Below are 25,251 nucleotides of genomic sequence, written 5' to 3' on the forward strand. Positions count from 1 at the left end.
TGCCACCAAAAAGAGTGGTAGAATTTAAGTACAAAATCTCTTACTTGTTCCAAAAATGGGGACTGCGAATCCCCATGACCTGAGGGAGGCGATATTCGTGAAGCTTCTCCATGGTTCTGGAAGTCAAAATGGACATAACACAGTTGCTTTATAAGTTTTCGTTTTGTGAAAGGCTACAGTTTTTGCAGTACACATCACAGCTCATCAAATTTTGAGTTATTACCTCAGATATTTTTGGCTCAAAATTCTGATCTATGAGGATCTGCCCAGGGTTAGATTCTGCAACAGGAAAATAAAAAGTACCGTTAATGAAGTCAATATATTATATGACGCAGACTTCATGCTTTAGGTTCTCCAGATGTTTTTGGAGTACAACTCCTATCATCCCTCCCCAGTGGTCAAGCTAGCTGTTGATGATGATGGATAGAGAAGGTTGCTACACTGTATCGCCATTTAAAATACCGTTCAGCTGCTTTTCCCAAAACTCGACAAGTGTTTAAAGCATGGGTAGGCAAATGAAGGCTTGGGGGCTGCATCCGGCCCTATCGCCTTCTAAATCTGGCCCGCGGACAGTCCTGGAATCAGCATGTTTTTACATGAGTAGAATGTGTCCTTTTATTTAAAATGCATCTCTGGGTTTTTTGTGGGGCATAAGAATTTGTTCATTTTTTTTCCAAAATATAGTCCAGCTCACCACATGGTCTGAGGGACAGTGGACCGGCCCCCTGCTGGAAAAGTTTGCTGACCCATGAAAAATAATCCCCACCCTGCCCCAAATGCCCTCATATTGCGTATCTTCCTTATTTCACAAAAGCTACAAAGAGCTTCGACTAAGAATGTGTCAGTTTTAAACCCATTTTCCATTTTTTTTATACCTTTTTCCTCTTTTGCTTCCATGTTTTTGCTTTTCCCCTTCTCTTCTTTCAAACTACTTCTTCTTCTTCCTCCTCCTCCATTAGATGCTCGGTGTTTTCTCCATCCAGTGTTATCAGTAGTTTGAGTAGCTACCTGAGACACTGCTGGGTTCTGAAAGAATTGAGGGTTTTTTAAAAACTAAGAACTAATGTGTGCCACATTTTTTATCAACAGGGCCTGGTCATAACAGTCATAGCAGAGTCCTACCACCTGAAAAGACCTTGAACACTGCTCTCCTACTAGTACAGTGGTACCTTGGGTTAAGAACTTAATTCGGTTTGGAGGTCCGTTTTTAACCTGAGGTACCACTTTAACTAATGGGGCCTCCAACTGCTGCCACGCCGCCACTGTGCAATTTCTGTTCTCATCCTGAAGTAAAGTTCTTAACCCGAGGTACTATTTCTGGGTTAGCGGAGTCCGTAACCTGAAGCATCTGTAACCCAAAGTACCACTGTATAAGCTCTACTTAACTGAGTTCCTCATTGGTATAAGATGAAAATGCCCATTGTCCTAGCCCCAATACATTATTTGTGTGAAGCCTCAATACATTAAAAGGGGAGGGGGAGACAAGTTCCTACGAAACAGTGATGCCTAATCTGTGACCCTCCCAATGTTGATGGACTTCGACTCCCAACAACCAGTCCCAAACAGCACAGCCAATGATCAGGGATGACAGCAGCTGTAGTTCCAAGAACATACGGAAAACTACAGGTTACCCACCAATGCCACCAATGAAAACTAACTGTGCTGAAGACTACAGCCTTAAAATTACAAATCTGGTGCTTTAAAATGTAGGTTAAATTCCATTAAAAATGGGGTGAGTGGGAAGAGTAACCGTCTCAAAAGTGGGAAACCCCCACACAAAGGACCTCCTTCGGTCACAGTTGCCTTTCTATCACCAGAAAATTCCAAAAACCACCACATCCCGGTCCTGTAAGCCAACTAAGCGATTTATACCATTACGAATGTATAACAGGTTCTCGGTAGCTGCTCAACTAGGAGACAAATCACAGAGGCCAAGATCCAAAAAGCCATTTTAGGTGCAGCCGGTGGGGTTGCTTTTTAAAAACAAAAAACCTTCCCCCACCATTGCAAAGCAGTTGCTCTCATTGCATCACAAATGGCTTTTGACCACCCCCAGCCTCAATTCTAAAAGTGGCACCGTGGGAGCACCATGTATGAAATGGAAGTGTTTAAAATATACGTTCCATGATTTATTGTATTCTGTCCAGTATGAGGACAACATCTGGTAGCTTCCACAGATTATAACTGAAAACCTGGATTGTTGTTATATTTTATGACACTCTTCTGTCCTTCTCATTTGGGGGTGGGGAGAGATGGGGGGGGGGAGAACAGTTTCAGCAGACTAGAATGCCAGAAGAATGATGGCTAATATCTTGCTGGCTTATGATAGTTACAAGGCCAAATACTGTCCCTAACCTTCAGTACTACTTATTACCCCACACTATTCCATGAATCGAAGGGACGTGGGTGGCGCTGTGGGTTAAATCACAGAGCCTAGGACTTGCCGATCAGAAAGTCGGCGGTTCGAATCCCCGCAACGGGTGAGCTCCCGTTGTTCGGTCCCTGCTCCTGCCAACCTAGCAGTTTGAAAGCACATCAAAGTGCAAGTAGATAAATAGGTACCGATCCGGTAGGAAGGTAAACGGCGTTTCTGTGCGCTGCACTGGTTTGCCAGAAGCGGCTTAAGTCATGCTGGCCACATGACCCGGAAGCTGTACGCCGCTTCCCTCGGCCAATAGAGATGAGCGCCGCAACCCCAGAGTTGGCCACGACTGGACCTAAAGGTCAGGGGTCCCTTTACCTTTACCTATTCCATGAATCACCCCCCCCCCCGGCTAAATTCCTTAATTAAAGAAAGAAACAGAAGCAGACAGGCCCAGTTCCAGATTTCCTAAGCAAACTGCCCTTGGTGGGGGTCTCCAGTGATACTGAGAGCACCCACTCTGTGGGTGCCCACCCACCAGTAGTTGACAGGCAGGTTACTACCATGAGCGTCCAGCCAAAGTGGTGTGCGTATACTCACCAGTGTGTGAGTACAGTGTCAGGAGACCCGGGTTCCATCCCCCACTTGGCCACAAAGCTCACTGGGTGATCTCGGGCCTGCCTCTCAGCCTAACCTACCTCACAGAGTTGTTGTGGAGATTACGTGAGGAGGGAGGGGCATGTTTTATCATGTTTTATGACTTGTGTGTGCCCAGTTTTGTAGCAGAAAAATTGTATAGAATACAAATAAATCCATCCATGTTAAATGATGCTTCCTCGCCTCTGATGTGTTTGTCTTGTGGGTGGCATCTTTAATACTTTGGCTTTAGTCCACCCATGTGTGCTAGGCAGGAACATAAATCTACTTGGCACCACTGTTACCCAGAACCTCTTATTCTAGAAGCAAAACGTTCCACAGTGTTGGTTCTTCTGGTTGGGTATTTTCGGTGGGGGGTGGGGATTATTGCACTGTGTCTCTTCTGTTATGATACCACTATATTTACACCATACTTAAAAACTGTCATAAAAAGATATACCAGGTTAACACTGCAGCGGTGAGAAGAGAAGCAGCACTGATTTTGCAACTCATTTTCATCATTCACTGAACAAGGAAACAGTGCGCTTCAAGAAGCATTCTGTGTCCTGTACACGTACCGAAAGCGCAGGAAAGGCTACTTCATCCCAGAACTGAATCTCATAAAGTGAATGTGTTTCCTCTATGGCCTCTCTCTCCCGGCGCTCCTCTGGAGAAAGGCCAAAGTAGTTACAATCTCTGCTGTTCGTATACTCCAAGTCTTCTGTTCTCTCACGACCTGCCCTTCTGAAGAGGGGAAGAAATGGTTTACAGCCACTTAAACAGTTTAAATAGCTCCTTTTCCAAAAGACATCAAGTATAATACCCGCTCCCATAATTATTCAAATGCTCAGTTGAGTTCGATTTAGAAAATACAATTAAGGTACTGTACACCTCATGAGACACAATGGCTACATGACTTTTTTTTTTAAGAGGGAGGGAAATGACTGCCAGGTTATGGGTTCATCCACACTAAACTTTCCCACAACACCAATCTAAAGCCTCACCCCACTGGAACAAACTCACCCATATTCAAAGATTGACAAGACGTTAACTGCCTCAGGACCAATGTTCACACCTCTGCTAGAACTGAGGGGCACATCTATCTCTTGGGGGAAAACTCACAGGTCATCACAATAGTTATTGCTATAAAGGCACTCCTCTCAAGATCAGAAATCTGACAATGAGAGGAAGCTTCTGAGCAGGAAGCAGCCCTATATTAGAATATTCATGAACGTTCGGAAGTTGTGGTCCCTAAATTATTAAAAGCACCAAGAATAAAATACCAAGCCCTCCAAATTAAGAGGTTTTAGTAACAGGTTGAATTCACCTTAATGCCTGAGAGGGATTTCTGCCTGGAGTGCTGTGTTCCGGAGAAGTTTGCTGGAAATAAATCCCAGGGCAGGACATGTGATGCTGCCTCGTGCCATGCAGTCGAGGAGGTAGCCCTGATGCGTTTTTCATTGCCTTGTTTGAATTCTTTGACCCTCTGAAGTCTCCATCTGAAACAACAAGAGGTTGCCGGATTTATCACAGGCAGACTGCTTGGCAAAAAAAAAAAAAGGCTGTACAATATGCAAAAGCGGAAGGAAACCTACCAAAATGACTAAACTGCCCATGGGGTGAAATTGGCTTTTTTATCTTCTTCCCTGGCACAGTGTTCCAGCTTTCCAGAGGAGCTGCTTGTGGGATTGGCTTAAGGTTCTTCAGGAGTACGGAATGCCTGCAGGGGAGAAGAGAAGGCAATCACCAATGCTATGGCACTGTGCTGCAACTCAAAAAAAAACAACCCCAACAGCATAGCTCAGAATGGTTTACAATAAATATATATTACCAAGAGCTCCCGCCCCGACTCACGTTGCTCACCAACCCCAACTAACACCTCCCTTTACACCTCACCCCAACCCTCCATTCCCTCATCGCTCCTGTGTTCCTCCATTCCTGCTCAATTCAAACCTTTGCCATTGTTTAAAACTGCCATTTAAAAAGCTGCCTTCATTTTTGATCCCCTCCCACGCCCTGACTTCACACAAATCCTCCAATGGGGACTGTGTATCGACAATTCTTACATTTATATTTCACACAGGAAGAAACACTGAAGAACAAGACATACAATAAAATACGAACAGGCAAGATTTAAAGGCAATCGTTTTCCAACATTAAACTTCTAAAGCCACTATCAGCTCATTCCAGCCAGATGCTGGAAAGTCTAGTGGTCTACTAGGCCATGGTCTACTAACTCCTTATAAAACTCAGAGATTTCTTTCCAAGCAGGGACAGGGAGAACCTGTGGTGTCTGTTGCTGGACTACAAATCCCTACATCCGTAGCCACTGGCCATGTTGGCGGATGGGAGTTGGAGTCCAGAAACATCTTGAGGCTCACGGGTTCCCCACCTTTAAAGGATGTAGAAGCTGAAGATTGTGTTCAATACCAGCTATTTAGGTTAGCCTCCAACAGGAGCCCGTCATCCCAGCATCAGCAAGTTCTGGCTCCGGCCAAGCTCTGAAGCATTTTGAGCAATCGTGTTTCTTTGAAGCAAGCAAGAAACAGTCTACATAACTAATTCCCACTCCCTCCTTCCAAGACCATGTTTCATTTCCCCAAGCAGTTACCCAAACAGAAAACGTTTTCCCAAAAAAACACACCATCACTTTCTGTATGGAAGAAACATAGCCGTGCCTTCAATGAAGCATTTGCCTTAGATGAAAGCACTTCATCTCACATGACGTGGGCCACTCAATTTTCACCAATTCTCCCTTAGCCATTTATGCCTTACAGCCACCTTCCCCTTCCCTCAGCCCGCGGTTGGAGGAGCTTTTGGAAGAGAACAGGATGTGGCCTGGGGGTCTGCAGTACGGGGTGGGGAACGGATGAAAGTCAGTTCCACAACTCAGTTATGAGAATTTCCCAGAAAATGCTGACATGCATTATAAAAATGGAACTAAAACAGCATATTTCTCCAAACATTGTAAGTGCCATTGCTAATGTTACCACCTTAAAGGTAAAAGGTAAAGGGACCCCTGGCCATTAGGTCCAGTCGTGGGCGACTCTGTGGTTGCGGCACTCATCTCGCTTTATTGGCCAAGGGAGCTGGCGTACAGCTTCCTGGTCACGTGGCCAGCATGACTAAGCCGCTTCTGGCGAACCAGAGCAGAGCACAGAAATGCCGTTTACCTTCCCGCTGCAGCGGTACCTATTTATCTATTTGCGCTTTGACGTGCTTTTGAACTGCTAGGTTGGCAGGAGCAGGGACCGAGCAACGGGAGCTCACCCCGTCGCGGGATTCGAACCGCCGACCTTCTGATTGGCAAGTCCTAGGCTCTGTGGTTTAACCCACAGTGCCACCCGCGTCCTTCTTACCATTTTATGCAGTTGTATTCACAGACACCGTTGCCACAGCGCTTGGGCTCACTTCCAAAAGCATCTTAGGACAAGGATGGGGAACCAGATGTGGCTGGATTACAACTCCCATTATCCCCATCTACTGGCCATGCTGGCTGGGAATGATGGGAGTTGGAGTCCCGCACTGTCTGGAGGGCCACAGCTTCCCCACCACCTCAGAGGAAATAAAATAGAAACACGGTTTGGGGCTAGTTTACAGTATTGCCTTTGCTCCTTTTGATGGAAGTCAGGCAGACACAAAGCCTGCAAAAATACCTGCAGATTTTGGAGACTGATTCAAAAGAATCTAGCATTGACTAGTGCACCTACTGTCATTTTTTTGCGCCTATGTCACCAGTCACCAAGATGTCTGACTATGCAGAAAATGACATTGTTTCACTTACTTGGCACCAAGCTCTTCCACAAAAACAACAACTGGCCCGTTTGGAGACTGGACTTCTTGGATGTGAGCATTATAGAACCTTCCACTTTGGTCTAAACGCACCTATGGAGTAATGAAGAGGAAAGGAAATGTTTCTGTAAAATAATGTCTCTCCTCCTGAACCACTGTGCCAGTATCAAGTAGAAGCAGTACTGATAGATGCCAAGAAGAGAGAAGTAACTTAATACAGTTTGAGAGATCCTGGAACCTTTCACAAAGCAGATCCATACATCTCCTATTGGGACCACATAAGGAATAACACTGCTTTCCCTTGTGTTGTCACATCAGCAGCCCCACACAAATTCCTGCCATCAACTCACCTATCTACATCCCTCACAATCCAATCCTCCTACAGCCAGGGGCAAAGACTTAACTGGCCTGGAAGCAAAACTCACAGATGAGCCACAATCCCTACCTGGACTATACATTTAGAGCAGCATCATACCACATTAAACCGTAATGGCTTCCCCCAAAGAATCCTGGGAAGTAAAGGTTGTTATGGGTCCCGAGAGTCATTAGGAGACTACTATCCCCCTCACAGAAACACAGTATGGTTTAACAGATCATCCCTCCACCCAGGGAACTCTGGAAATTGTAGCTCTGTGAAGGGAATAGGGATCGCCTAACACCTCTCAGGACCCTTAAACTACGCTTCCCATGATTTTCTTTTTGGGAAGCCACGACTGTTTAAAGCGGCATGATACTTTTTATATAGTGCAGATGGGACCACAACCAGCACAGGTACTACACATTCTCCACCTTATGGACTTCTTTGCCTGGCATTTTAATATTCAAAACCACATCCAAGACAAAACACTGTTTCCTGCTGATACCTAGAAGTTCTGCGAGATGCAGAAAGGAGAATTATGGAGGTAGTAATTCTGTTTAGGAGAACAGAACCCTTGTTACCATAATCCCAGGAGTGGGGGAACTGGATCTGACAGGATGGATTCTTATCTCGCATCAACCTGTGAAGACTAACCTTGGCTTGGGGGGAGGTCTGTTTACTAGGCATCAAAATGACATCGGGTGATACAATTTCCTTTGCCTGTAGCAGGCAAAAGCACTGCGCTGATTGTCATCAAGTGCAACGCTTGGTGTTGTGATCGCTGGCACTTTCAAAAAGGACCAGCATTTAGAAGCAGAGTGGGAAGAGAAGGATGAGGATGAACTATAAGGATTGCCACCTTTTTGTTCCAGAGAGATTCTGGGCCTTTCATTTCAGCAGCTTCCCTCAGAACTGAATCTCTATGCCAGGGGAGGAGCCCAGTTTGATTTCAGCCTTGCATTTCTGCTTTTAAAGGCACAAAACTTCTATCAAGAAAAGAAGTGGCAACCCCACAGTGGCACACAAGACTGAGGAAAGAAATGGTAGTTAAGCAGAATTGGTTCACATTCAACGTCACCTACTTTGCATTTATCGCCAACGGAATACTGCATGCCAGCAGCAATAGAGAAATCTTGCTTTTGCTGATCTGCAAGCACAAAATGAAAACACGTCATTATACACTAGCAGGTGAGCACAGAATAATGCTTGATGCTCTTCTTGCACCAAGAAACTGATTTCAAACTACGGAGCTCACCTCGTTTTGACTGCTGCCAGGCTTCATATTCAATATTTTGGTAGACTGATGGATTCAGTGACCTAAGAACGCCTCTAGGCAAGGTAAAGGAGTTGGATCTTCCACGTTTGTGAAGCTGCTGTGTAATAGAAATAAAAAAGAATTTAATAAAAAATACATTAAAAAATTAAGGAAGAATATCCATTGCAACGACGGAATATTTGTCTTTACGTATTTCTTTATATAAAAGCATTCATACCACTTAATATTTCAAAAATCTCTATTTTTTTGCACAGATATGAACAAGCTTGGGCACAAATGCAAGTATTGTTTGCAACACAGTAAGACCACAACTTACATTCCAGGATCACTAAAGCCAAAATCATATATAGCCAAAACACATTGGGGTGCAATGGCGGGTAGGATTTCTAAAGCCTTTTTTCCTGGACAGTCACTCCCTTTCTGCTCCTCGTTCATTCATTTAGCCAAGTGTGTAAAGCAGAATGTGCACAAGTTAAATACATATAGGTTACAGGCTTACTGTTTATTGATTTTTAGATTCTTACATGATATATACATGCGGGGGTCTGAGGACACATTTGCAAACTGGAACAAACTGTTGTGGTCACTACTCATGCAATGAAACCTAATCTACTGGCTGCAGAAAAAAATAATGCTTTTTTCAAGCCTACTTTCATGGGGAAGGAAAACTACATGACACCATGAAAGATCTCTGTGGGCACATGTGCGCCCACGATAGTTGTGTTGGCAACCCTACACTAAATAGTTAAGTGCATGTAGGAGTACAGCCTTAGCAATGTGAACTATGGCGGTGCACTCATTAGCGTCAGTGCACTGAAATTTCTCTTGCGTACACCTTATGCCAGCTAGCATTCCCTGGATGAAATTAAGTCAAGCTCCTAAACGCCAATGGTAATATCCTCAGCTACATTGACACAGAGACACAGAACCTTATAGGTAACTGAGAGAAATTAAAGAACAAAAATTAAAGCAATATACCTGTTTGCCTTCAAGTGGCTTCAATCCATTGGTATGATTGGCTGCAGCCGTTTCACTTCTGTGAGGAGCAAAGGTATAGAAAAGCTTTTTTTGCAACAACAACAAACTCCGTATTTTTGTTTTGACACTAGCACCCAGCTTTGTAAATAAGTTCACAAACATTACTAACGTATAGATTTTTTTGCTAGCCTGCTAAGAGGCTAAAACCATGGAAACACTGGCTGCTAAATAAATCTGCCTTCTATCAAGTGCACTGGGGACAAAGGAAGCCCACTTCATGTCCCAGTCTAGCAAAGAGAAAGCCAAGCCACTTACTGTCTGGGATGGAACTCCTGGCCACCTATGGCTGCCAGGTAAGGTGTTAAATATTTTGCCCTTATGAAAGCAGCAAACATCAATTGAATATGGCAAGATAATCCATTCCAGACTCACTGGCATTAGTAGGACTAATTTATTTTAAATGTAAGTATTCTGGTTTAACCAGGCTGCTGAAATCAGACTTGCAAGCAACCGTTCAGCAAGCATCCAGTTGTTTTTAAAGGAATACAGATTCTGTAAAAGTTTGAATTTTTTATGTCTTCTGAGCAGACATAGAGGAAGAACCAGGTGTTGCTACTAATTTTTTGCTTTGTTTTTTAGAAACACTGTATTTTAAAAAAATTAAAAATCCCTGTATCAGGCATCAAACATCTCAGCCAACATGATACTCCCTGTGCTTTTTAACACTGAATTTGTAGACTTACTCCATGTCTCCGTCCTCTGAATCAGACGCTTCACTGTTTCCGTCGGCATCCTTAGTCACTTCAGGAGGGCTGAGTTCTTTTAAGATTTTACTCACATCGACCCCGAACACTTTCTCGTACAGAATTTCATACAGAATAGCTAATCAGGGCAACAAAACAGCATTTGTCAGGTTTAAGCATTCATAATTTAAACAGTTCTACATGCGACATCAGTTTACAGAGCTTTAATTACATGTTGAAATTAAGCATCAAGGATACTATCTGAGAGGTATTGATGCTGCCAATGTGTCCTGTAGATTTCTTCAAGAGAGTTAAGCAATCTGGGAAAGTAGCCAAAACTTAGCTGATTAACGAGTCAAGGGCTGCGTTTGGATAACCACATTTGGCATGAACAGGCAACAATTATTCTTCGGTTTGTGTGTACTTTTGGAGAAATACTACAATTCACTTTCTGGGTAAAACTTCAGCATATCTATACAGCTTCCAGTTCCTAAGCAGGAAAAGGCCATTCTTGGTTTCAACAAAAAGATTTATAACGAAAATGCCAGATTGTATTCCAGATGCCAGAATAACTGCTCTGATCTGGAGAGTCCCTTCCATCGGCAGAAAACACAGTTTTTCATCAAATGCTCAAAACTCCTCTCAGTCCATTCCACTGCCTCTTATTTATTATATTTATATTCCTCCTTGCTTCCAACATGGAACTCAAGGTGACATACATGGATTCCCATGTGGTCTCCCATCCAAACTTACTTACTTTCCACAAGTTGGCCACCTTCAAACCAAAACAAGACACAGAAGGTTGTGCCTTCAAACCATGCTGCAGTTTTAAGGCAAGTAAGCACTGGAAATGGTTGTCTCCAAGGAACATGGGAACGTGAAGCTTCAGCTGGGTCTGCCAAGGCTCACCATCAAAATATCAGTACTTACACTGGCAAAGAGCAGCATTGACCGTGTATTCTACCGGATAGACAATATCGTAGTGGCTTCCACTGGTGAAACACAGCAATACCTAAGAGGAAGCAGAAGAATAATATTGAAACAGTACAATCAGAAACCAACACACTGACCAAAAACCAAATCAACAAATACCTCCACAAAGCAATTTTAAAGAAACATTTAGCAAGTAGAACTGTTTCAAGACTCTATACTTAACTAGCTGAATACTGTCTATGTTTCCTGGATATACTCAAGCAGTAGAAGAAACCCAACAGAAGTGCGTTGACTTGAATTTTATTAGGCTCAGATATGTAGACAATCCAGGATAAGAATTTTTAGAATATTGATAGCAGGTTTGTTGGGTGGGGTGGAGAATTCAGATTTGGGACTCTGATATCAGAGGAGGAGGGTTAACACTCCTCCCCTGCCTCAAATATCACATCCCCAAGCCAAGATTTCAGCCATAGGCACAGGGCTGCTTTTTTTAAAAATGCAATTGTTATTAAGCTTCAGAACAAACACAAAAAAGAAACAGAACAAAGAAATGCTCACTGCTACTGCACAATACTTGTAAGTTGCCTCCCCAGTATGGGAAATAGCATTAAGACTAGGAAAAGTGACAGGGGGAAGGAACTTCCTCTCCAGCCCTGATTCAAATCCGACATAGAAGCTGTTGATATTTATTTTCAAGATGCAGGAGAAACTAACAACACAACGTTTTAGTCTGGCTTCAAGACCCTAAGCTAAGCTAAGGATGCCAAGCATGTACAGTGGTACCTCAGGTTACAGACACCACAGGTTACAAACTCTGCAAACCCGGAAGTAGTACCTCAGGTTACAAACTTTGCCCCAGGATGAGAACGGAAATTGCGCAGCGGCAGCAGGAGGCCCCATTAGCAAAAGCGCGCCTCAGGTTAAGAACGGTTTCGGGTTAAGAACGGACCTCCGGAATGAATTAAGTTTGTAACCTGAGGTACCTCTGTATTGTTATAATGCTGTACTCTTGCTTTGGGCTCAGAGGTAGCATGCCATTATCCCCACATGGCAAAACATGCCACACCAGCTCTGCCCTAACTATTCCGCTGCAAGTTTGCCAATATTAGCACTTCTCTTACCTTGTCAGGAAAGCCATTTTCAGTTACATGCGAAGGAGCAGAATTTGGTTCCTGATATATTATGAAGTCTTTTCTAAAAGAATATGCAAAGGGGGGAAATGTATTAATAACAGATTTTAAAATAAAATTAACAGTACAATATCATTAACAGTACAATCATCCACATCCAAACAGTCCCAGAACCATATATATCCACTAAGAAAATGGCAACATCAATTGTTGCCAAATTCTTGAACAATAATTCTTCACAGTAGCCAAATGTCTGCATTGATTCATACTGAAGGAAAATGTAGAAGTATTTCTTACCTGTACATAAGAGAAAGGGCACTTATTTCCACTTGTCCGACCCATTCCTATATCAAAGGGGGGGGGGATATTGCAATGAAAAACCATCACTGAGGAAGAATACTTTTTACATCAAGTTAGAACACAAGCCCACCAAGAGCTTCTTCTCCACAAGCCCAGTGGAAAGTCACCAAGTTGCTCAAGAACACACATCAAGTTACCAGCAACAGAATAACATTTTCAAAGTTTCATCGTACCTCGACTAATGTGCATTTGCTGCAGCTCATCAGAATTATATTTAGGGATATTAAATGAAAGTTTAAAAGTCATTTCAATCCAAATAACCTCATCCTCCGTGAAGTATATTGTGCAAAATACTGGGGGGGGGGGGTGGATTAGCCCCCAATACCAATGCTTGGCACCCCTCTTCCCCAAACTGTTTTCCATGTGTCCAACAGCGCACACAGGACATTGACTTAAGCAACTGGCCTATTTGATTAGGCGGTCTATAGGACTCAGACCGAGTTGGCAACTCAGACCCACCCAAGCTACTTATCTGGCAGGTGGCAAACCTCTGTTATCTTTCTACTGTACTGCCTACTGAAGGACTTCCTTTTGTGAAAAGCCTGGTCTGTATCTTCTTGTTTTTTAATTGTTGATGCTTTCATTGTTTACCCCAGGGGTAGGCAACCTAAGGCCCGGGTGCGGCCCAATCACTTTCTCAATCTGGCCCACGGACGGTCTGGGAATCAGCGTGTTTTTACATGAGTAGAAGGTGTCCTTTTATTTAAAATGCATCTCTGGGTTATTTGTGGGGCATAGGAATTCGTTCATATATTTTTTCCAAAATATAATCCGGGCCCACCACATAATCTGAGGGATGGTGGACCGGCCCATGGCTGAAAAAGGTTGCTGACCCCTGGTTTGCCCAAATGAATATGGCACTCTCGACAGTAAATGCCTACATTTAGATACTATTAGAGGCTTTCCTCTCCCTTTAAATCTTTGGCAGCTTGCTAAAGCCAGCTAAGGACAGGGCAAAACGGTTTCTGAATTCCTACTTGCAGGGACCAGCAAAGTCTGTGCAATTCAAAATGTGTGTTCCTCTGCCAGACTTGAAATTATATTATGAAGCTTCATGTCTCTGTTGGTTGAAAGAATGTATAAAGTTAAAAAATACTGAGTTATTGGACTTAGAAGGTTTTGATAACAGATTTGGGTGGCACGCATATCTATGGTGTGAGAAAAGAAAGATTCATAAAGGCTTTGAAAACCACATCTTTAGAAGATCTCTCATAGAAATATGGGAGAGATATAGAGGTTTATTAGAATCAAGAACTCCCCACTGGCTATCTCCGTTAGAAGTTATGAATCTTAAGAAAGTCAATATGAGGGGGAACTGTATTACATATAAAGAATTGATTATAAAGGAAGGAGGAAAATGGAAAATGAAACCCTATGAAGAAGTGAAAGAGTATGTGTATGATTGGTTGCATTATTATCAGGTTAACGAAAAGTTTAAAAAGGACTTAAAAGAAAGAGGTTATGAGGAAAAAGAATCGAAATTTCAAATAGAAATAATAAACAATGAAAATAAAATTTTGTCCAAGATGTATAAAATCTTGCTAGCATGGTATACAAAAGACGAGGAAGTTAAATCGGTTATGATACACTGGGCCAGAGATCTGGGTTATAATATACAGTTTAACGATTGGATAAAACTGTGGAATGAAAATATAAAATTTACGGCATGTACTGCGTTAAAGGAAAATGTTATGAAAATGATTTATAGATGGTACATCACACCCGTGAAACTGGCAAAAATGTATAAAACATGTAATAAGTGTTGGAAATGTAAAGAAAAAGAAGGAACATTTTATCATATCTGGTGGGACTGTAAGAAGGTGAAGGGCTTCTGGGAAATGATATATAATGAGATGAAAAAGATGTTGAAATATACGTTTGTTAAGAAACCAGAGGCTTCTCTTCGAGGAATAGTAGGAAATGAAATAAATAGAATGGACTGTAAACTTTTCCAATATGCAGTAACAGCAACGAGAATATTATTGGCCCAAAAATGGAAACAGGAACAACTGCCGACGCTCGAAGAATGGAGAATGAAACTGATGGAGTATGCTGAACTGGACAAACAGGAAAGATCAGATATATACGAGATCAAAAGTTCATTGAAGACTGGGGAAAATTTTCAGACTATCTGAAATGTGTATGTCATGAGCAAATAACGCTAGTGGGATTTCAAGAAGTTCTGTAAATGATAGAAGACTATTGTATTGATGAAAACTAAGTGTGTGAAGGTTTATAAAATGCAATATAAAATTAGGAAATGCGTATTTAAAAATTTGAATAATGGATGATTGTCAGAGAGGTTGAAGGAAGTCTAAAAGAGAAAATATGTGATAAATTTAGATTCGACACTATAAATGTATATTGGAAAATTTAATTAAAAATTTAATTAAAAAACAAAACAAAATGTGTGTTCCTCCACCATCAATATGGGGTAATGGGTACTGTTATTATCCCTTTTGCAAATTCCACAAACACGCATATGGACTCAAATCATTTTTTTAGCAGGGCTTGTGAAGAGCACATCACATGTAACGCCAAGACACAAGAAAAGCTTGTGAACACTTCCGGATTAATATTTAGGGGAAACAGATGAGCCAGCTGCAGTCAAGTAGTGTGCTTTACATCACACACTGCATACTTAATCCAACAACACATACCTGAGGGTTTTCAAGGCTCTTCAGGTATTCTTCAAATGGCCCCTCTATAAACTGTAAAATATTAACAATGAAAAGAATTTGTTAGCGAAATTGTGGTGAAACAGCTTTGACAGAATTCCAGAAAAAGTTCAGCTCTGTCTGGAAACCCACTATGTGATCTGAAAGCCTTTCCAGAGCAGGGGACCTTCAGAGGCCCAGGGACTCTTAATCTCAGGGTCAGCGGTTCGAGCCCCACATTGGTATTGCAGGGGGTTGGACTAGATGACCCTTTGGTCCCTTCCAATTATATGATTCTGTGACTGAATGCAACCCGCAAGGTTTGCTGATTCAGCCTTCAAGGTTCTCTGGTCTGTAACCATCCTCGGGTGCTTTTATCTAGCTGAAAAGTGTCCTTTAACTGTGATAATGCCTCTTGCTGCCCTAGACAGGTGTGTTCACATGTCCTAGGTGTATAGAAACCTCTGCCTTCTGCATGGCTAGAATGTAGCCTGCCATACAAAAGTAAAAGTCACAGTCATTGTTCCACACACTTTCTGCCAACCATTGGCACGCAGCTGCTAAAAAGTTAAGGCCTTCAAGCTAAAAATAGGTTCCCCACCTGCTGCTCAAGTCTCAGATTTAAGGGGGAAGGAAAATGCACTCTGCACCTGCTCAGAGGAACTTCATATGTTCCAGGGTTAAATTGCTGGGATTAAAAACAGGTGTCAGAGCTGAGCCCTGGTACAAATTCAACTCTGCGTATCAAAACAAAGCCTTCAATAACTTCACTGTTTTTATTTATCATTTACTGCATGTCTCTCCCACCTTTCCTCCCAGGAGCTCAAGGTGGCATACAGTTATTCTTTTCCCTATTTCAGGCATGTCCAAAGTCTGTTTCAGGGGCCTAATCCAGCCCGCTGGTCAGTTTAATCTGGTCCATGGCAGTTTATTTCCTGGGGTAAAGTCCTCAAAAAAGCTCAACAACTTCAGTCCTTAAAAAAGGTCAACAACTTTGTCAACAACAATCAAATCTGGCCCTCTTTGAAAAAAGTTTGGACACCACTGCCCTATTTGATCCTCACAACAACCCTGTGAGGTAGTTAGGCTGGGAGCGAGTGACTGGTCCAAGATTACCCAGTGAGTTTCATGGCTGAGTGAGTAGTTGAACCCTGGTCTCCCAGGCCCTAGTCCAACAACACTCTAACCACTGTTGTTATCCCTAATGTAATGCAGTCCTGCCTGGCAAATAGCCTACCCTCAGCAAATTACTCATAAAGGCTGCAACAATCGCAATTTTGTACAAAAGGTTATGTCGATTCTTCTTTTCCAACATAACACTTAATCAGCCACAGACAAAAACAGTCTACGATTCAATTCCAAATGTAAAAAATAATAAGCCTAGAACAGTTCACATAGGCAAAACAACCCCAGCCACACAATCTGCATGGAAGACACAACAGATGTTGAAAGTGATCTGACGCATCCCAGAGTGGCCATCTCCACTATCGAAGCAACTTGAGAAAGTATTGCCAAGGCCACAAGAATCACAGCAAACTCTTCCTGGCAGCATCTGAGGATACACCAGGCCACGCATTGCCTCCTCCTCCACAAGAATACAGATGTGAAAATCCCCAAGGCAGCTCAGGCCACACTGCATGCAGGGACCATGGGCCCTCTTTGAGGAAGCTCCCAAGCTTTGAGCTTGGGACTGATGAGCATCTAAGAGATGCATCCAGATGACAAGCTTCTGGCAGGTGCGCCAAAGTAAGCAGGTTCACAATACAAATCTGACTCTTGCAACATTAGGAAGATACACATCATACAGTTACAATATGCATATCTATGTGTGTACATACATGTGTACTGCTTTTGTTCATAACAAAGTAATTGACAATAACTGAAGAAAATGCAGCTACTCTGTTAAGAATGCATGCAAGCAATCTAATGCAAGCAGCAGCTGACAGGAATGCTGGTTTCACGGTATTTGGACACCCCCCTCAGAACAAGTTCCAGTGCCCTGAAAAAAAAGCTGACTCAGATGAAGTATCTACAAAAGCCACACCTATACAGTGGTACCTCGGTTTAAGAACAGCCCTGTTTACAAACGATTCGGTTTATGAACTCCACAAAACCGGAAGTAGTGTCCCGGTTTGTAAACTTTACCTTGGTCTAAGAACGGAATCCGAACGATGGAAGGGCACCGGCGGTGGGAGGCCTCATTAGGGAAAGCGCGCCTCAGTTTAAGAACGGTTTCGGTTTAAGAACAGACTTCCAGAATGGATTAAGTTCGTAAACCGAGGTACCACAACAGCCCTGTAAGGTAAATTAGGCTGAGAAGAAGTGACTGGCCCAAAAATCATCCGGTGAGCTTCATGACTGAGCGGTGATTTGCACCCTGATCTCCAAGGTCCTAGTCTAATACTCTGACCACTACACCACACTGCATTTATTTAGAGCACTTATTAATTTACTATGTTCGTTTATCTCTTCCCATTGTGGAACTCAAGGCAAAGTACAAGGGGGTTTCCCTGGCTGCGTCTCCTCCAGGCCCTGACCAGATTCAGACCCGCTTAGCTTGCATTAAGAGATGGCTGCATCATGTGTCTTCAGCCCATGTCCTGCAACCATAAACCATCTGAACAAAGCAAAACAAAGTTGCCCTTAGCCAGAGTGTGTTGGAAGGAGCGTAGACCCAGGGAAAGTGGGAAAGGAAACGGTTGTTTACACCAACCTTCGCTAACCTGGTACCCTCCATTTTGGACTACAACCCTCATCAGCCCAAGCCAGCATTTTATTTTATTTTTTGCCAACCTGGCGTACACCCACAAAGCAGAGCCGTGAGAAACAGCACTGCCCCTGATAAGACACCCTGCACAATGAAAACATCGCTTGCTTACCGCTTCAAAATGCTCTCTGTTGTTCCGCAGGAAGTGTATACAAGCCATCCTAATGTCCAGATGTTGAGCCTGGGAATGGAAAACCTAGAGGAGTCAGATAAAAACAACAGCGACGAAGTGTTTAATGAACTGGTACCAATGAACAGACACATTACTGAGTTTCAAACTTGCATAGGCTCATGCACTCAAATGTAAGGAGTCAAAAAGCTGCTGCCTTAGTAGCAAAGGCAAAATAAAAGACAAATATACAGCAAAAACTGAGGCCTGATCTGCACATCTGGAGTCTGAAGTGGAAGAGTAGACTGCCCAAATTTTAATTGGGGCAAGTATGGCACTCTGTGAAAAGTGTGTCCATGCTTTTCCTTAGTTATGTGGGTTTTATTTCTCAAGTTTAGGGAGAGACTGAAAATGGTATTTCCCACATGAACACACCACAGCGCCACCCGCGTCCAGTGAAAAGCAGTCTGAAAGACATAAGAGATGTAGCTATAATACCTTGCTGCTCCATCTCACTTTGACAACTATGACTGCCTCAGTGTCCTACCAGTTCCCTCAGTTGGAACGGGCAAAGGAGGGCACGAAAAGAGAGCCTCACCACCCTCAATCAAGTCCAGCTGAGCAATAGCTTCTCCCAGATCACAGCTTTAAGAGAATATTTTAAGAATGTTATGTTATGTGACGTTGCTCAATTCAATCTTTTTACATGGTTTTGTATTGTGGTATATAGCTGAACCCCCCCATCCTCAAAAAGCATTGAAAAGCATTAGTAAATGTAAAGGACCCCTGACTGTTAAGACCAGTCGCGAACGACTCTGGGGTTGCGGCGCTCATCTCGCTTTACTGGCCGAGGGTGCTGACGTTTGTCCACAGACAGTTTTTCTGGGTCATGTGGCCAGCATGACTAAGCCGCTTCTGGCGAAACCAGAGCAGTGCACGGAAACGCCATTTACCTTCCCATCGGAGTGGTACCTACCGGTATTTATCTACTTGCACTTTGACGTGCTTTTGAACTGCTGGGCTGGCAGGAGCTGGGACCAAACAACGGGATTTGAACCGCCAACCTTCCGACCGGCAAGCCCAAGGCTCAGTGCTTTACACCACAGCGCCACCCGCGTCCAGTGAAAAGCATTAAAAATGCTCAATTAACTGAGGTTCTCCTTCCCCCAGCAGAAGCCTGCCCCCCACCTATAATGTTCCCTTTTTGAGGGGGGGATTTTTACCCATGATCTCAAAAAAAGCTCAATAACTTTTTGGGCCCCCCCCCCAAGTGAGTCAATAGGCAGGAGGGATGGTCCATGACAGAAACCAAGCAGCCTGCTAGAGGAGAAAAAAACCCTCCTTGGTGCCCAATATAGAAATACAACTCCCTTCCCTCTGCCAGCCTTCTTTGTGGGCTTATTTTACAAGGCTATTTAGTGCTTCAGAGGCTTCAAATCACTGCACACATATTATGCTGTCCTTACAACAATCCTGCGAAGTAGTTCAGTTCTGTCCTTCTTCCCATACTGGGGAGGGGAAGAAAGAGACAGAGACACTCACCTGATTCCTAATTAATTCACAACATCTGGGGACCCACAGGTGGAGAAAGGCTGCTCAGGAGTTCTTAATTCACTCAGCTGCTCCCTGACAACCCTGATAAGCCAACCCAGCAGGCTTGCGGCACCTTAAAAGGACTAATGAAATTGTTACGGCATAAAACATCTGCTGAAATGGACTTCACAAAAGCTTAGGCTATAAATTACATTGCCAGCCTTTTCAAGGTACCACAAGACTTTTTGTTGCAACAATCTAACTCGGAAATTATGGTGTGTTTTAAAAAAAACAAACAACGTGTTCTCAGAAGTGATTCAGTTATAAGCATCAGGAATCAATCTGACAATACAGCCCAACCCTGTGCCCCCCCCTCTGTCGCCCCACAACTGCCCCTAGAAGTGTTACTAAGCACAAGCTAAGTCCCCTACATTCAGCTTTGGGAAGGTGCAGAGTCATTATAGCGACAGGAAGCTGACCTAATTTCAAAGCAGCCCTGGGGGTGTTTTGCACTCTGCAAGCCAGACAGTGTTGCACCCATTTCCCCCAAGCCGAATGCCATATTCCAGTCTGGACATAAATGATCCACGAGTCGGCTGAGCCGCAACAGAAATAAAGCAGACCAGAGGCAAGGCGTTTTGCGTTTTCAGGCTACGCACTTAAGGAGGCCGAAGTTTAACTTTTTTTTCCCCCTTTCACCATCGTATATAAATAATATACAAGCATCCCATCAAGCATATACAAAAGGAAGGATAAATATCGTGTCTCCTTTCGTTTACCGGCAGATTTTAAATAGCAGTCTACAAAATTGGGAGTTGGGAACATAATAAACATGGGAGGTGCAACCGAAACAACTTGACCAAAGAGCTGGGGAGGAAAGAAAATCGTTTCTCTCGAAACTAAAAAAAGGCAACTAGCAAATCTCTCTCTCAACAGTGCAACAAGTTCGCGGAGGGCGCTCAACTCCGCTTTCCACACATATTCTTTTTCCCGGACGGGTTGCTTTCCTTGGGCGGCTGCGCCCCTAACCGCTCGCGTTTGGCCCTGGAGACCGCGCAGCCCAGATTCGCAAAAAAACTTCCACCAACTCGTTTCCCCCGGCTTTCTCCGCCGCCTGAAGCCAGAGACAGCCGAGGCGCGCCGGCAGGTCAAAGTCCTCCTTCCCAGGGGATTCTAGCTGGACCTCGGAGAGGAGGGAGAGAGACCCTCTCCCCGAACAAAGCCGCCTCTCACGACCCTCGCGCCCTCCGCTTGCAAAGGGAGACCTTCCGCACTCACCTGCTCCGCCACGGCTCGGAAGAGGCATGACCCATCCTTCGCCACTCGCTTGCGGTACAACCCCTGAGATCGCAGGCAGGCGTCCATGGAGGAATCCGGCGGGGCCTCCGCGCCCGAGCCCGGGGGGCTCTGCTCCTCGCCACCTGGCTTCTCTTCTGCAACAGCCGTAGCAGCCGTCGCCTCCATGTTTATTTATTGCTCCGGGGGTTGCAGGGAAATCGCGGCTTCAGCCCCACATGCTGCAGGAGAAAGCGGGAGAGATGCACCTCAAGCCCCTCGCTCCAAGGGCGGCTGGCGGCGCAGCGGGAACCGGACTCCCGTTCGCAGGTCTCCTGCGAGGCGCCCCGCATGCACCGGGCGGCGGCAGCGTCTGCCGCTTCTTGCTCGGCCTTCCCGCCGGAGTTTCCTTGGCTTCAAGCCCGGCGCGGAGAACTTGCGCGCTCCTCCTGCTGCCCCGCTTGGGAAGGCGGCTCTCGCCCGCTCCCTTTACGCATCACTGGGCTCCCGGAGCGGAAACAAAAGAGAAACGAAACATGTGGCGCTTTCCTTCCCTGAAACGGGCAGCCCTGAAGTTTGTTTTCACTTTCAGAGCCAGACCGACACCCAAAGGGCTTCTGGGAGTTGTGGTTCGGCCGCTGCAGGAAGCGGCGGCCGCGGCGGGGAGGGAGGGAGGGAGCCGGGAGGCAAAGGGGCTTGCAGGGAAGCGCGGACTCCTCTTATAGGAGAGCGGAGGAGCAAAGCAGCTGCTCTTTCCCGCGGAGGAATCCTTGGCCACAGCGCGATAGCTGTGATATTGGTGGCCAAGCTTCCGGCTTAGGGGGCGATGAGGGTTCTGGAAACTTTAGAATCCACAGCTGGGCAACACCACCTTCATTAAGACCAAACAAAACTCCGCAAAGCAAGCTTTCAAGCTCTCCAGAAGTCTTTCTGAAGCTAAATGTTACAAAGTACCCCCCCCCCAAAAAAGTCCAAAAGTTAGGCTGGGTGTTTAAGCCATGAGACCTGCATTTTTAGACCCAGTTCGAGGGTGGAGATTGCAAACATTCAGTGGGCTGTGCACACACGTCATACCATAAAAGCACATTCGTTCCATCAGATAACGGGGCACTGTAGTTAAGAGTTGCTGGGAGTTGTATCCCTCCTTTTCTGCAAATGAGCTTTGGATGTGAAGTGACAGAGAAGAGGGAGTTTAAGCATGTGCAGAGTGTCTTTCCTTCTCTCTAATCAGTGACTGAAGAGTAACGTTTGTGGATACAATGACTGCATTTTTCTTTACTTCTCTGCCTCACAAGCAAGCCAGTACAGTATGCTCCAATAAGCTGGGTCTTAAAATGGCACTCCCCACACCGGTTATCTGTGTGGAATGTTGAGTTGCAAATGACACCCCTCCCATAGCACCAAGCGCCCTGGGTGATCTTAGGCCAAGCACAGTATCTCTCAGCCTCAATTCCCTCTCAGAGTTGTTGTGACGATAAAATGGGTGTATCATGCAGTGGCGTAGCGTGGGTTGTCAGCACCCGGGGCAAGGCAAGTAATTTGCGCCCCCTAACCCATGGATTTGCGCCCCCTAACCCGTGGATTTGCGCCCCTAACCCTAACCCCCAGATGTTGCGCCCGGTGCGGCCGGGCCCCCCTGCACCCCCCACGCTACGCCACTGGTATCATGCCCAGGTGGTGTAGACAGAATGTAGTGGGATGTACACAGAAAAGGTACAACACTCCCACCAGTGTGGAAAGTCAATTGCAATTCTGCTTGTCACCTGCAATGGAAGAACGATGATTGGGTATCACTAGGAGCTACCTTGTCCAGAAGCAGCCAGGCTTAATATGCTCCTTTTTCAGCCATAGACACAAAAGCAACATCCATTCAATTAAAATCCAAATGCAATAACAACCACAACCAACATAAAACTCAAATATCCACAACGTGCTACCAATTTACATATCACAAGGATACAATATTTAAGGAGAATATTGTTCTCTTTTCAAAAGTGAGCACACATTGCTTGTTTGCCCCATATTGGTTATTTGGAACATCCTGAGAGAATGGAGCAAGCTCAAGAAAGAGCTGCTGGTGGCACTTTAGAGAGTCCCTAATTTTGCAGGAGCTTGTGAGATCTTACCAGCTGGTATCAAAAACAACACAGGCTTTTGTGGCTCCTTTAAATGTTAACAAATTATTGTTTTTATCATGAATAATAATTTATTATCATTCATGGATTATGGTCCACTTAATCAATGCGGCTAAACAGAAGCTGCTGAACCATTAGACTTGGACTGGAGATTGGGAGCAGCTCTGCCTGACTGCGGAAAGTAATTAGGTGTGCATAAACACTATTCATCTTGTTTTGCCCATTCATTCATTACATGGCTGGCAGTAGATCACACCGAGGCTTGATTGTATATTTTACTCCCTTCTGTAGACCTTGTTTGCATTAAATTTTGCATAGTGATGGCTTTTGCATTGATGTGTCTTCTGCCCTCACTTAGTAACAGTTAATACACACGATTATTCTTTCTGTTGTGTGTGTGTTTGTAATTTGCCAAGTTACAGTACTTTGTGTATCTAATTAAACAGGTTTTGATCCACAGAAGCTTCTAACACAGTAAGTTTGTATGCCTTCCAAGGTGTTGTTGTTTTTCTTCCACATGCTGGCTGGGGGCTGGTGGGAATTATAGTCCAAAAGCAACCATAAGGCACCAGGGACTCAGCTATACAGCTGCAAATAAAATGTTTTAAGTGTATTGTAAAGTGCATTATAAAAATATGGTACTAGATGGCGATGGCAAGCTATGGCGAATTCAATATATTTTTCAAAACATTTTTTCAAAAAAGCATTTTCACAACTTTTTAATGTGTCTAGATTCCACCTAGGTTAGCGAAGAATGAGCTAGATAATAATGTGCTGTCTTTGGGTGTGATGAAGCCTTTTACTGGGACCAAAAACTCTTCCAAGATACTGAAAACAAGATACTGAACTATGGGGAGGTGGGGGGAATCATGTTACACACCCAGACTGTTGCTTTATCTGATGAAAACGGCTGTCAAGGGACAAGAAGTTACAGTACAGGCTATTTTAATTTGATAAGGAGCAGCTAGGCCTTGCCCAGTGTTCTTGGATTCTTACCCATTTCAATGAACAATGAAAAATCTGCAGCAAACAGAAGAAAAGATAATATTCACAATACTTGCATTGCAATTAAGCGAAATGCTTTTTAAACAAATCTTGTATGAGGATTTTCTCTTTCCTTTTCAGCGTCTGGTCTCCAGTCAGGAGGAGCTGCAGCCATTCTTCCTGAGGTATCTGGCTCAGGGAAACATATTCCCCTACTAGGCGAGTAGGAAGAGAAGATTAAGGTTCCTTTTGCTCCCCTTCAGCAGTTGAAGAACACATGACTAAGACTTGTTGAACAGTTACAGGTAGGTAGCCATGTTGGTCTGTCGTTGGTATGAAAGCTCATACCAATAACAAACTTAGTTGGTCTCTAAGGTGCTACTGGAAGGATTTTTTTTTTATTTTGTTTCCCCTTGTTGAACAGAAGGTGTGTTATGTTCATTTGCCTAGGATAGGACCAGGATAAGGGGAAGGTCCATAGGCTCACAGGTAGAACACCTGCATTGAAAGCAGTAAGTTCAAGGCCAATGCTCAGCATTGCCAAGTAAGACTGGGAGAGACATAGGGAGCTGCCTTATATCAAGTGAATCCAATGGCCCATCTAGCTCAGTACAGTGGTACCTCGGGTTAAGTACTTAATTCGTTCCGGAGGTCCATTCTTAACCCAAAACTGTTCTTAACCTGAAGCACCACTTTAGCTAATGGGGCCTCCTGCTGCCGCCGTGCCGCCAGAGCACGATTTCTGTTCTCATCCTGAAGCAAAGTTCTTAACCCAAGGTACCATTTCTGGGTTAGCGGAGTCTGTAACCTGAAGCGTATGTAACCCGAGGTACCACTGTATTGTCTACATTGAATGGCAGTAGCTTCAGGGTTTCAGACGAAGGTTCTCTCAGCCCAGAGGTGCCAGGGATTAAACCTGAGATTAAACCTGAGATTTTCTGCAAGCAAAGCAGATACTGTGCAGCTAAGCTGAAACCCTGAAGGGCCCTTGACAGTCACTGGAGAAAATACTCTGTTAGATGGATCAATAGTCTGACACAGTATCCAGCAGTGTTAGGATGGTCAGCATCACAACATCCGGGCAGCCCACTGTATACAATCCATATCTCCTAGCAACCAGGTAACAACACTTTATTCCCCTGATGGAGTGGACTGTAGTCTATGAGAGCTTGGACTCTGTTGCTATCGCTGCAAGAAGCTTAACACAGCCGCCTCTCTGGAAA

At 44.3% G+C, this 25,251-nt stretch overlaps 1 protein-coding gene across 3 annotated transcripts in view; it reads right to left on the reverse strand.

The window, feature by feature from the left end:
* OTUD4 (OTU deubiquitinase 4) overlaps positions 1 to 21,533 on the reverse strand; it is a 28,596-nt gene extending 7,063 nt beyond the window's left edge. The window contains exons 1-17 of one of the 3 annotated variants that reach the window (XM_028744136.2): positions 20,913 to 21,527; positions 18,105 to 18,188; positions 15,229 to 15,279; positions 12,506 to 12,552; positions 12,200 to 12,272; positions 11,076 to 11,157; positions 10,146 to 10,284; positions 9,403 to 9,460; positions 8,404 to 8,521; positions 8,231 to 8,295; positions 6,783 to 6,883; positions 4,594 to 4,718; positions 4,326 to 4,497; positions 3,577 to 3,742; positions 876 to 1,026; positions 224 to 279; positions 45 to 116 (exon numbers count right to left, since the gene is read on the reverse strand). In XM_028744136.2, coding sequence (XP_028599969.2) covers positions 45 to 116; positions 224 to 279; positions 876 to 1,026; positions 3,577 to 3,742; positions 4,326 to 4,497; positions 4,594 to 4,718; positions 6,783 to 6,883; positions 8,231 to 8,295; positions 8,404 to 8,521; positions 9,403 to 9,460; positions 10,146 to 10,284; positions 11,076 to 11,157; positions 12,200 to 12,272; positions 12,506 to 12,552; positions 15,229 to 15,279; positions 18,105 to 18,188; positions 20,913 to 21,098 — 1,746 coding nt within the window. In that variant the 5' untranslated portion in view covers positions 21,099 to 21,527. Of the gene's footprint in view, positions 1 to 44; positions 117 to 223; positions 280 to 875; positions 1,027 to 3,576; positions 3,743 to 4,325; positions 4,498 to 4,593; positions 4,719 to 6,782; positions 6,884 to 8,230; positions 8,296 to 8,403; positions 8,522 to 9,402; positions 9,461 to 10,141; positions 10,285 to 11,075; positions 11,158 to 12,199; positions 12,273 to 12,505; positions 12,553 to 15,228; positions 15,280 to 18,104; positions 18,189 to 19,643; positions 19,664 to 20,912 lie in introns of those variants that run through there. The other 2 variants (XM_028744138.2, XM_028744139.2) reach the window with 2 other exon arrangements.
* Positions 21,534 to 25,251: the final 3,718 nt, after the last annotated feature.

The sequence above is a fragment of the Podarcis muralis genome, chromosome 9, assembly GCF_964188315.1.
Source record: "Podarcis muralis chromosome 9, rPodMur119.hap1.1, whole genome shotgun sequence".
NCBI lineage: Eukaryota > Metazoa > Chordata > Lepidosauria > Squamata > Lacertidae > Podarcis > Podarcis muralis.